Source organism: Tursiops truncatus, chromosome 17 (assembly GCF_011762595.2).
Source record: "Tursiops truncatus isolate mTurTru1 chromosome 17, mTurTru1.mat.Y, whole genome shotgun sequence".
Classification (NCBI taxonomy): domain Eukaryota; kingdom Metazoa; phylum Chordata; class Mammalia; order Artiodactyla; family Delphinidae; genus Tursiops; species Tursiops truncatus.
In genome coordinates, this window is record NC_047050.1 from 184,735 (window position 1) to 198,670 (window position 13,936).

The 13,936-nt window shown below is 37.7% G+C and overlaps 1 protein-coding gene across 13 annotated transcripts in view; it reads left to right on the forward strand.

Annotated features, from left to right (window-relative positions):
• SPIDR (scaffold protein involved in DNA repair) overlaps positions 1 to 13,936 on the forward strand; it is a 383,959-nt gene that overhangs the window by 129,396 nt on the left and 240,627 nt on the right. For all 13 annotated transcript variants that reach the window (XM_033842931.2, XM_073794376.1, XM_033842935.2 and 10 more), the window contains exon 7: positions 6,028 to 6,128. In XM_033842931.2, coding sequence (XP_033698822.1) covers positions 6,028 to 6,128 — 101 coding nt within the window. The remainder of the gene's footprint in view (positions 1 to 6,027; positions 6,129 to 13,936) is intronic.

Below are 13,936 nucleotides of genomic sequence, written 5' to 3' on the forward strand. Positions count from 1 at the left end.
ATAATAATTGTAAATACTTATGCACCAAGCATAGATATATAATGCAAATTTAACATACCTGAAGGGAGTTAGAAATACAATAATAGTAGGGGACATCAGTACCCCACTTTCAACAATGGATGGATCATCCAGAGAATCAATAAGGAAACATTGGACTTGGACATACTACATCACATGCATTTAACGTACATTTACAGGACATTCCATCCAAAAACAGCAGAATATACATACTTCTTAAAGCACATGAAACATTTCCAGGATAGATCATATGTTATGCTATAAAACAAGTTTTATTAGGTTTAAGAAGATTGAAATCATGTCAACCATGTTTTCCGACCACAGTGGTTTGAAACAAAACAATTACAGGAAGGAAGGAAACTGGAAAATTCACAAATAGATGGAGATTAAAAAAACATGCTCCTGAACAACCAGCGGATCAAAAAAGATATCAAAAGAGAAATAAAAAATACCTTGAGACAAATAAAAATGGAAAACCACATACCAGAATTAATATGAAGCAGCAAAAGCAGTTCTAAGAGGGAAGTTCATAGAGTTAAATGCCTACATTAAGGAAAAAGAAAGAAAGATACCAAATGAACAACCTAACTTTACACCTCAAAGAATCATGTAAAGAAGAACAAATTAAGCCCAAAGTTAGTAGAAGAAAGGAAATAATAAAAATCAGTTGGGAAATATATGATACAGATTGAAAAGACAATAGAAAAGATTAGTGGAAATGATTAATGATTAATGGTTTTTTGAAAAGCTAAACAAAATAGACAAACCTTTACCTAGATATAACAAAAAAGATAAAAGTCTCAAATAAAATTAGAAATAAGAAGGGAGTCATTACAACTGATATCACATAAATACAAAGGATCATGATAGACTACTATGAACAATTATACACCAACAAATTGGACAACCTAGAAGAAATGGGTAAGTCCTAGAAACATTCAACCTACCAAGACTGAATCAAGATGAAATAAAAAATCTGAACAGACAAACTACTAGTAAGGAGATTGAATCAGTAATCAAAAACCTCACAGCAAAGAAAAGTCTCGGAACAGACGGTTTCACTATTTAATTCTGTTTCATTTTCAATGATGAATTAATGCCAGTATTTCTCAAACTCTTTCAAAAAATAGAAGAGGAGAGAACACCTCCAAACTCAACAGCTCCAAACTCATTTTACATGTCCAGTATTACCCTGATACCAAAACCAGATGAGGACACTTCAAGAAAAGAAAATTACAGACCAATATCCTTAAAGAACATGGGCACAAAAATCCTCAATAAAGTGTTGGCAAACCAAGTTCAACAATATATTAAAAGGATTATATACCATGATCAATTGGGATTGATTCTAGGGATGCAAGGATTGTTCACCTTCCACAAATCAGTCAACACGATACATCATATTAACAAAATGGAGAAAAAAAATCATATGGTCATTTCAATAGATGCAGAAAATGCTTTGACAAATATCCGCATCCACTCATGAAAAAAATTTCAACTGGGTGTTAAGGGAATGTGCCACAACATAATAAAGGCCACAGAGCGCAAGCCCACAGCTGATACCTTACTCAACAGTGAAAAGGTCAACACTTTTCCTGTAATATCAGGAACAACAAGGATGCCACTCGCGTCACTTTTATTTAACATAGTACTGAAAATCCAAGCCAGAGTAATTAGGCGAGAAAGAGAAATAAAAGGCATCCAAATATCAGAATTAAAACTTGTTCACAGATGACATGACATTATACAGGAAAACCTAAAGACTCACCAAAAAACCGTTAGAAGTAATAAATGAATCCAGCAAAGGATACAAAAATCAGTATCGGCATACTTCATTTTATTATGTTTTGCTTCATTGCACTTTGCAAATATTGTGCATTTTTGTTTGTTTGTTTTACAAATTGAAGGTTTGTGGCAACCCTGTGTTTCTATGCCATTTTTCTAATAGCATTATTTTAAAATTAAGGTATGTACATTTTTTAAGACATAGTTGTACACTTAGTAGAGTGTACAGGGAAACCAAAAAGGTCGTGTGATTTGCTTTATTGTGATATTAAATTTATTGTGGTGGTCTGGAACTGAATCCCCAATATCTCTGTATACAAAAATCAGATGCATTTCTATATGCTAACCACAAACCTATCCAAAGTAGAAATTAAGAAAACAATCCTGTTTACAGTTGCATCAAAAAGTACTAAAATACCTGGGAATAAAGGTAAAAAATATCTCTACACTTAAAATTATAAGACATTGCTGAAAAAAATTGAGGAAGACAAAAGTAAATGGAAAGATATTCTGTGCTTATGGATTGAAAGAATTAATATGGTTAAAATGTCCATATTACCCAAAGCCATCTACAGATTGAATGCAACCCCTATCAAAATTCCAGTGGCATTTTTCACAGATATAGAACAAACAATCCTGAAATATATGTGGATCCACAAAGACCCCGAATAGCCAAAGCAATCTTGAGAAAGAACAACAAAGCTAGAGGCACCACACTTCCTAATTTCAAACTATATTACAAAGCAGTAGTAATCGAAAGAGTATGGTATTGGTATAAAACACACATATTTCAATGGAACATAATAGAGAGTCCAGAAATAAACCTGTGCGTATATAGTCAATTAACTTACAACAATGGAGGCGCAAATATACTATGGGTAGATGGTAGTCTCTTCGATAAATAGTGTTGGGAAAATTGTACAGCCACATGCAAAAGAATGAAACTGGACCCCTGTCTTACACCACACACAAAAACAACTCAAAATATATTAGACTTTAATGGACGACCTGAAAACATAAAAATCTTAGATGAAAACATGGGTGGTAATCTCCTTCACCTTGGTCCTGGTGATGAATTTTGGGGATTTAACACCAAAAGCAAAGGCAACAAAAGCAAAAATAAACAAATGGAACTACATCAAACTAAAAGGCTTCTGCACAGCAAAGGAAACCGTCACCAAAATGAAAAAGGCAGCCTATAGAATGGAAGAAACTATCTGCAAATCATATCTGATGAGGTTAATATCCAAAATACATAATGAACTCACACAACTCAATAGCAAAAATATCAAAGTCTGATTTTAAAAATGAGCAGAAGAACTGAATAGACATTTTTCCGAAGAAGACATCCAAGTGACCAAGTGACAGGTATGTGAAAAGGTGTTCAACATCAGTAATAATCACGGAAATGCAAGTCAAAACTCATTGAGATACCACCTCACGTCTGTCAGAATGGGTATCATTAAAAAGACAAGAGATGACAAGTGTTGACCAGGATGTAGAGAAAAGGGAACCCTCGTGTGCTGTTGGTGGGAGTGTAAAATGCTGCAGCTACTATGGAAAGCAGTACAGAGGTCCTAAGAAAATTAAAAATAGATCTGCCATACTATCCAGCAATCCCACTTCTGGGAATATTTTCATACAAAAGGGGTGCAAACTTGTAGTCATAGAGTGAATAAGTTAGGAGGGTCTAATGTACACATGGGGTGATGTTTATTCAGAACACTACCTGTACAACTGAAATTTGCTGAGAGTAGAATTTAAATGTTTACATGAAAAATAAAAAGATAAATATGTGAGGAGGTGGATCTGTCAATTGAGTAAATGGGGGGGGTCCTTTAACATGCACGCATGTATCCAGTGTCCACAGTGTACGCTGTAAATGCTTACAGATTCATTTGTCAAATATATCTCAATAAAATTGAAAAGAAAAAGAAAACAAAAAAAGAGTTAATTTGTATGTATTGTAGCAGAGCCTTCCTGAACCTTTTTTTTTTTTTTTAATGTACGAGAGGTTTTTTACTAGAATTATGATTGTTGACTAGAGGTCATGGTGTTTCCATTCCTAAGTCTGGTGCACCAGCTCAGAATTCCCTGCAGGTTCTTGGAGCAGAGGTATCCTGTGACCCTATGACTAAAACCAAGGTGGAAATGCAGATTCTCTATTGCGGTTTCAGATGCTCCCGCCTGTGGAGAACTCTTCTGCCTTCATTTTTACTCTTGCTCTCTATCTTTCATCCTGTAATTCCTGCAGTTTACTTGTGAGATTCTAGGGCTTGGCATTAACTATATACTTCTTTCAGATTGTATTTTGTCCTTTTTTTTCTTCTCTCTAAAGAAATCTCATAAGATTGAAAACCAACATTTGGCAAATAATTATCTAAACCATAGTTCAAAGAACACAGTGTGTTGCTTTTTTTCTTGTGTTTATTATAATGGGTTGGCCAAAAAGTTCATTCAGGGTTAGGATTAGTTCTTTAAGTAGTAAGTATTCTTTTTTTTTTTTGCAAACAAACTTTCATTATTCTAGTTCAGTCTTTCACAAACATACTATACAGAGTCTTATATGGTATAAAACAAAGGGAAACATCTCTGTCTATTCAATTTAACACAACACCAAAATAAAGCAATTAAGACTTTGGGGAATTAAGTAGTAAGTATTCTTGAAGAGGCAGTAGGTACATCATGAGTCTAAGCTTGTGATCTCTGGGGCCAGACTGCGTGGCATGCATCCAGCTGTGCCCTCAGCAGATGTCTCACCTGCAGTGCTGCGCACTCAGTGTCTCTGTTCATCATCTGTAAAATAAAGATGACAGTAGTACCTCCTTTTGTGGTGTTGTTTAGAGGGGGTGTATAAATGAGTTACTTCATGTAAACAGAATGATAAGAAGGGCTTGCATATATATAAAGTAGAGATTCTTTGGCATTTATGTGATTATGATAATTTTTTAAAAATTGCTGTTATATATACTGCTTGCACACACACGTATTCAGAAATAATTACTGCCTGTAGAAAAACAGCTACCTATAGGAAAACAAAGTAGCTGGTAGTGACAATATATATAATATGTTTTAAAGTAAGATCCTTCAATCATTGTGGAAAGAGCATAGGGTGCAAGTAAAAATCTAACAGAATCAGTAACACCAGTGACGAACATTTTTTGAAGATTTACTAAATGCCATACACTGTGCTCAGTTCTTTCTGTTTTCAAGAATGTTTCCTCATCTGGCTAGTTATACGATATTGGAGAATTTTCTTAACCTCTCTCTAAGCTCTGATTTTATAATGTATGAGGTGGGTATTGATGTCTGTTCTTTCTACCTCAAAGGGATATTATTAGAATAAAACGAGATAATGTAGTGAAATGATCAGTGAACATAATTTTATGAGATAATACATTGATAAATTATATAACATGTAGTCATAATGGTGATTAACAGCTGATCTTGATTTCTCTTAAGATCACAGATGTGTTAGGAGCTGCTGACTTCTGAGTATAGGTAGTTTACGAATTTAAAAAAATATGTGTTTATATGAATTTATAATTTATCTACCTACCTATCTATCTGTCTAGTCATTGATAGGTCAGGGCTCTTGTGAAGTGCCTGTATGTCCATTGTTATGAATTGTCTTCCTGTCATGCATGGAAGTTTTCTTCTTTGTATAATGTTGGTATCCTTGCTGTATGTTTATGATTAATACTCAATTATCTCTGTAGGCCAAGTAATGAGCCCATACCCAAATCCTTATTTGAGTGTTCTACCTATCAACAGTGTACAGGTTTTATTCTTGACTACAACTCTGAACCCATTTTACAATTATCTGTTTGCCCGTCTGCTGATCAGATTGTAAGGCCCACCGTGACATGGCTTATTGCCTTCTTTGTACCCTTGGCACCTGGTGCTTGGCTAGGTAGAGTAGGAAACACGTAATCAGGACATATATATGGAATAAGTAAACTAAGAAAGGATAGTCCGGAAGTCATACTGATCTCAGAGGAGCCCGTATTCCTAAGAATCAGAAAACTGATCTTCCGAGAAATCTTTAAAAAGGAGATTACTAACCTAGAAGGATTTGGCCTCTAGGAAGAGAGTGTATTGCCAAACAAGTTAAAATTTGAATGCTTTATTTGTGCCTGATTGGAGGGTATAAAATATAAATGTACCAACTATTCTGAAGCTTTTCTTTTAACTAAGCTTAATACATTATAATTTGTTGAACAGAGGCGGGCTAGCAGAAAGACTAAATGGACTGCAGAATCGAGAGAGATCTGCCGTTTCTTTGTGGAGACATCAGTATCTTTCTTACCAAAGGACACTTTCAGGTAAGGCTTGCACTGGCATCTGTGAGTAAAGAAAATGCCAGTTAAAAGTATTTTTACATTAAAATATATGAAGTTGATCATCACTATTTTTACACCTTTTTCTCTAGGTGTCCAAAGATCTGAGTGGGAGGGTTCTGTACTATACCTTTTTCTTGCTCTGTCCCAGTAGCTTTCAGACTTTTGTGGCTGTGACCCACAGTAAACAGTACATCTTACAGCATCTCCCAATACACACACGACATTCACACATATCACTCACACACACACACACACACCCCTGAAACAAACATTTAATAAACAACACCAAGCTCAGTGATGTACCAAAATCCTAGGCTCACTAAATTGGTGCAGAACCCTTCTAACGAGTTGCAACATTACAGTGAATGAACCAGATTGTCAAGCACAGAGCTGAGAGAGTGTCTTCTGGAGGCTGGACTAGAAAAATACCAAGACAAACTAGTGTGCCTGGGTGCCTGGACCGAGGGGAAAAGATGACCTTTTGTTTGGCTCATTGGCACCAAATAGCTTATTTGGAATGTTCCTTATGTTTTCTCTTCTTTAATTTGGGAATAGAGGGTATTCGTGATATTTAATTATACCATGAATAAAAGACAAAAAATAAAACAAAAAACCAGAGCCAAAAATTAACCCGTGAATTTGAAAATATGAATGTGACCATCTCTAATAGATTTTTCTGTTAGAAGTCTCTATATTTAGGAACTTGGGTTTTGTTTGTCTCTTACATGAATTTATTTTTCAGATCTGTGAATCCTCCCCTTGATGTCTTGTAATAAGTTGTGTCTTTTTCTTCACTTCTGATATAACTCATTATAAACATATATTAGGAGGAACATTTCACTATTTGATGTTTTGTTTCCTGTGTGGCCTGGCAGAAGAAGTTTCTTCTTTTAACATAAGAAAAGTTTTTTCTCATTTCTGTATGGGTATAGCGACTGAATAAATGAGAGAAAAACTCGAAAATATTAAGTAGAGATAACTCCCTGTCTCCCCAATCCCAAGAACTAAAATTTAGTAAACAGCTGAAATTCAGCGATGGATTTGTTAAAATATCTCTGTAATTAAACTCTCTAATCCTCTTAATTTCCCTGTCAAAAATGCGTATAACTGTAGACCCTTGCCTTATGAACTGTGCTAATAATAAACCAAACTGCATGGGAAGGATGTGCAGCTCTAGGACGGCCCTGGGACTTGGTAGACTGTGGGAACACAGAAGCACTGTCATTCTGAGGTTGGTTTCACTGCTGCCAGAGGATGTGCAGCTCTAGGACGGCCCTGGGACTTGGTAGACTGTGGAAACACAGAAGCACTGTCATTCTGAGGTTGGTTTCACTGCTGCCAGAGGATGTGCAGCTCTAGGACGGCCCTGGGACTTGGTAGACTGTGGGAACACAGAAGCACTGTCATTCTGAGGTTGGTTTCACTGCTGCCAGAGGATGTGCAGCTCTAGGACGGCCCTGGGACTTGGTAGACTGTGGAAACACAGAAGCACTGTCATTCTGAGGTTGGTTTCACTGCTGCCAGAGGATGTGCAGCTCTAGGACGGCCCTGGGACTTGGTAGACTGTGGGAACACAGAAGCACTGTCATTCTGAGGTTGGTTTCACTGCTGCCAGAGGATGTGCAGCTCTAGGACGGCCCTGGGACTTGGTAGACTGTGGAAACACAGAAGCACTGTCATTCTGAGGTTGGTTTCACTGCTGCCAGAGGATGTGCAGCTCTAGGATGGCCCTGGGACTTGGTAGACTGTGGAAACACAGAAGCACTGTCATTCTGAGGTTGGTTTCACTGCTGCCAGATCTGGAAGTTCAGAAGCAACCGAGAGCAGCAGCTTCTCCTCCCCCTTAGGGTGTGGGTGTACCTTTGGGTTTGCACAGTACCGCAGTCAGAATCCCGTCTTCTTCTCTTCAGACTCAAGAGCGTTATTGAGCTTTGGTTAATTTTGAATGACCAGGGCACTGTGTCGGGCTTGATTTTTCCTTCTTCTGATGGGTTTGAGAAGTCTAGGAGTTAGTAGTAATTTATGAACCACATCTTGGTTTTTGTTCTGAATATTAAGTATAGTATATCTCACTGAGTCTACCTTTATATTCCTCAGATATGAGAAATTATGGTTTACAAAATTAATCTGTAATTGTAATAATTTAGCCTGAGGCCTTTCTTCCCAAGTTTCTTAAATTTGAGGAGCATTATCTAATTATTCCACAGTTGAGAGGGACGTGGAGCCTGCTTACTAACTTGAAATATTTGAGTAGATGTCTTCAACACATCTTTCTGCCTTTTTTTTTTGTTTATTGCGGTACGCGGGCCTCCCACTGCCGCGGCCTCCCCCGTAGCGGAGCACAGGTTCCGGGACGCACAGGCTCAGCGGCCATGGCTCACGGGTCCAGCCGTTCTGCGGCATGTGGGATCTTCCCGGACCGGGGCACGAACCCACGTCCCCCACATCGACAGGCGGACTCCCAATCACTGCGCCACCAGGGAAGCCCTTTCTGCCTTTTAAAAAAAAACTTTTCATTTGGAGATAATTGTAGATTCACATTAAACTAATGCCATTCTAAGAAATAACACAGTGGCTGCTTGTGCCCCTCACCTCGTTCCACCAAGGCTGACGTTTTTCCTATGTCTAGTATGCTGGCACAACCAGGAATTGATCCAGATACAATTCACCAACCTTATTCAGGTTTTACCAGCGTATATGCACTCGTGTGTGTGTGTTTTGTTTATGTAATTTTATCACCTGGGTAGATTCATGTGCCCATTACCACAGTCAAGATACAGGACACTCATCATCAGGATCCCGCGGACTCCCTTTTAGCCACCTCTTCCCACCTAAAGCCTCGCAACCACCAGTGTGTTCACCATTGTCATCTCAGAAATGTTCCATAAATGAAATAATATGGTATGTAACCTTTGGGGAATTGACTTCTTCTCACTCAACACCATTCCCTTGAGATTTATCCAAGTTTGTGTGTATATCAGCAGTTAGTTCCTCTTACTCTGTGATATGGATGTACCACACTTTGTGCACCTGTGGAGGGACATTTAGACCTTACAAATAAAGGTGCTGTGAACAAGATTTTGAGTGAACATAGGTGTTTAATTTTCTGGTATAAATGATCAAGGGTGCAGTTGCTGGGTGTTATAGTAAGTGCTTGTCTAGTTTTGTAAGACGTTGCATATTAATATCAGATATTTCAGTGGGTATCTCTAGCACATGTTTCTGGCTTTAAGAAAAAAATTTTTTTAACACCTTTAGTTTGTGGATTTCAACTCTTCTTTTCTTCCCTCATGGATAGCTTACTTTTCTGGGCTGTTTTATAACTCTTACCATTTAATAATCAGTTTTGTTTACCTTGTTAGTACCTTCTAGTACATTTCAATATAAAAGACATACATCTCAAGGTTCTTAAAAGTTGAGTAAATTTTTATGTGTGCCTATTTTCTTGGTTTTTGTTGTAGTTGTTTTTTGATACAACTCAGGAGAGATTGAGCTTTGCTGTTGAAAGAACAGAGAGAAGCATGTGCACTGCACATGAAGGCCAATATAGATGGGTGTGTTGGATGAAACACAGAAGAGAAGGCAGAGGGTAGACCACTCAGGGCTTGGAGGCCACTCTTGGATTTTATTGCAATGTGATGCCTTGCAAATATGCAATTTAAAATATGGCTGTGGAATAGAGAATTGTGATTATAGAAACAAGAGAAAAATATTTCCTAGATTTCTTTTCAGGAACCATTTTATTTCTCTTCTTCCTATTTGAGGGGAAACAGTTTTCCAACACTAGTTTGCCATTTACCTGGATGGCAATGGTCAGTTTCTATTAAGTGATATTCAGAGTATTTCACATGTTTATCATCTCATTTAATCCTCACAGCCGACCTTTCAGTTAGGTTCTCTGATCCTATTTTAGAGACAGAGAGAATCTGGACAGGCAGGGTCCTGTGTCCTGGCTAGCAGGTGGCAGAGTCAGACTTATATCAAACAGTCTCCCTTGCTGGCCCGTGATCGTGGCCCATCTTGTTCTGGGTAGATTGCTGGGAAGGCAGATCCAGGCCCTGAGGACATGAGCCCATATTGTGCCCGACTTCTGTAGATGTGAGTGTAATGATTCCTTTGTCTGACCTCTGTTTAGTAACAGTGCAACAAATATTTTCACAATATGTTTGATATCTATGTTTTTAAGACTAATAATAGTTACAGATATTCTTGGATGAAAAAGAAACTGAACTTCTTATACTGTTCAGGAAGAGTGTAAAGAGAAAAAAAAGAAGAAAGAAGAAGTGCAACAAAAAAAATGATGGGTTTGAGATAAATTATTTTTCACAAGATTTTTGTTCGTAGAAGTTCTCTCTAAACTTCAGAAGGAAGAAGGGGGTGGATAAGAAAGGAGGGAAATCAATGAAGTGCAGTAGCAGTTACTGTCGTCCAAAGCAGAATTCTCTCTGGATTTCCTTGTTCGTCACCTTGCTGCCATTGAACGTGTTGGCAGTGCTCGCTGAGGGCGTGTGTGTGAGCACTGGCCTGTGAGGACAGATGTACTTTAGGTTTCTGTGCACGTGTATGTGTTTCAAAAGCAGTAAATGTGTCACCTCGAATTTAGATTGGTGGTATCAGAGCAAAGCATGAACCTAGTTATTCACATTGACATTAGCATTTAATAGCTTTTGGATTAAAAGGATTTTAATTTTTTTTTTTACCGTTTTGCCACTGAGTTGTGGTCAGCTGAAACTTTGTAAAGTGTAGGCCACAAAATACTGTAAATACCTCTGTCCGTGCCTTTTGCCAGCATTGCTCACCAGCATCCTGATACAACCACATGTGAAATCTTGCGTCCACATACAGTGCTAACCAGCCCTTGGGTGTCCCATATAGTTGGCAAACAGCCCCTGTGGGCTCACCTAGATGAAATACTGAGTTTCCTTAAAATATCAGTAAATTCACACAAGGCTGCCTGTCTGCCAGAGAATAATTATTTCCTTATTTTTCCCACCGTGATTTTTTCAAAATTACATTCACTACCTTACTGTTTTCCAGTGCCACATTTCATTACACACTCCACTGCCAGAGCTTTTGTTGTTGTTTTGTGGGGTGTTTGCTTTTTATTTGTTGTTGTTTCCTCCTCCAGAGAACAATCTCTAAATTCAGGGGAGGGGAGAATTTGCTGTTCATAATTTCTCCTTGGATTTCTGGATGCCAGACTTGAAAGTTTTTCAGAGATGATGCAAGTAGGTGAGACACTGGAGTTTAGACTGATGTAGATAATACAAGTGATGGCTCCCACTGAATGCGCCTCCTGCCAGGCCCTGAGTGAGGAGTGCACACAGCTCTCAGAGCAACCCTGTGGAGCTGCACTATGCCTTCCAAATCCTAAAAGTATCCAGACATTTTATTTTCTAGTCCCTAGAGTCAGAGATGATTTGTTAAGTGAAGAAAGCTGATTTGGAGGCAGGAGACAGGGCCTTACTCTTTAAATGTTAAGTTTTTCACTGCCTATTCTTGATAAAGGCTTTTTGGGGGGGGGTTGTTTAAGGTCACTTCAATTAGCTAATTAAAAAACACTGATTCTGCTCTAAATTGTATTGTAGAAGGTAAGCAACCAAGCAGTTTCAGTGTCTTTTTCTGTGAAATTGTCACGTACATCACTTGTGCAGAGGGACATTTTTTATGTGCCCATATTTCTGTGCTAATTTTAGTTATATGAAATAAATGTTATTCTCCCTCACTGCTAATTTTCTGGTGCTTAGAATCTGGTGGTGGAGATGGGATGGTAGCAAGAGACAGGCACAGGCAAGGAACTGGACACGTCATCTTTCATTTATTCCTTCCACAGGTGTTTATTGAGAGCCTGCTGTGTCCCAGACAATATACACCATTGTCACTACACTCGTGGAACTTTCATTGTGTTGAGTGAGATAGATGATAAGCAAAGGAAAAATATAGGTACAGGTTGGCACAGTGCAGGATCTGTGAGGCATTGTGGAGGGGCGCTGTGCTGGACAGGCCGCGGAGGAGAGCTTCACATTTACAGTGGATGCCTCCAGTCTCTGTCTAGTTTCCAGGCCAGAATATCAAAGAAATGTGGCTAAAGAGTTATGAAATAGTGGTTTTGTTACTTATTAATTTTTGCAAGAAAAATCATAATTTAACTGATTTTGAATAGCCCATATTTTTCTTGTTTCTATCTTTTTTCAGTTTTATCGAGATACAATTTTTTTCAGTTTTATTGAGAGATATTTTTCAGTTTTATTGAGATATAATCACTATAAGTGCAAGGTATAAAGCGTAATGATTTGATACACATATATGTATCATGACAAGTTTAATTAATATCCATCATCTCATATGCATACAAAAGAAAAGAGAAAGAAAAAATACACTTTTTCCCTCGTGATGAGAACTCTCAGGATCTATTAACAACTTCCCTACGTACCACACAGCAGCATTAACTTAGTCACCGTGCTGTACATCACATCCCTAGTACGTACTTATCTTAGAACTGGAAGTTTGTGCCTTTTGACCACCTTCCTCCAATTGCCCCTTCCTCCAACCCTGCTTCTAGTGACCGCAAATCTGATCTCTTTTTCTATCAGTTTGGTTTGTTGGTTTTTTTGTTTTTGTATGTGTGTTTTTTTAGATTAAAGTGAGATCTAAGTGAGATCATACTGTATTTGTCTTTCTCTGACTTAGCATGATGACTTCAGGGTCAATCCGTGTTGTTGGAAATGGCAGAACTTCTCTTTTATGCCTGAATAATAACATTCCTCTGTGTGTGTGTGTGTGTGTGTGTGTGATGTATACACACTGGGATATTTTATATATATGTAGTATATAAATATATATGTATATCTCTCTCACACTTTCTTTATCCATTCATCCATTGATAGATACTTTGGTTATTTCCACATCTTGGCTATTGTCAACAATGCTGCAGTGAACATGAGGGTGCAGCTCTTTGACATCGTGTTTTCATTTCTTTCTGATGTGTTCCCAGAACTAGAATTGCTGGATCATATGGTAGTTCTAATTTTTTGAGGATCCTCCATACTGTTTTCCACAGTGGCTGCACCAGTTTACATTCCCACCAACAGTGCACAAGGGTTCCTTTTTCTCCACATCCTAACCAGCATTTATCTGTCTTCTTGATGATAGCCATTCTGACATGTATGGAGTGATAGCCCATTGTGGTTTTGATTTGCATTTCTGTAATGATTAATGATGTCGAGTATCTTTCCATGTACTCATTGACCTGAATAGCCCATATTTTTTTTGTTTTTGTTTTTGTTTTGTTTTGTTTTGTTTTGTTTTGCGGTACGCAGGCCTCTCACTGCTGTGGCCTCTCCCGCCGCGGAGCACAGGCTCCAGATGCTGAATAGCCCATATTTTAAATATTTTTCCACTTGCACACAATCATTATAATTGAAAGGTTTTTTTTAAAGGTTATTATTGAAATTCAGTAGGGAGCAGTTTATTTGGTATACATTTTATTCAAGCAGAGAAATATAAAAGTACAATTTAAAGCTTTGGAAAATCTGGGATGCAACAGATTTTTTATTTTGAAGAACCTTTACCTTGTGAATATTTGCTTTTCTTAAATTATTATTTTGTGTTGAAATATATCACAAAGAAGATAATATAGAAAACGTAGATATATACCTTAACAAGTACTTGTAAAGCAAGTATCCCTATAACCATCGCTACTCAATAGAAATAGAGGTTTTCTGTTAATTTCAGGGTTTTTAGTTACTAGCGAAATACAGTGTATTGGTGCCTCATCTCTTTGTTTTATC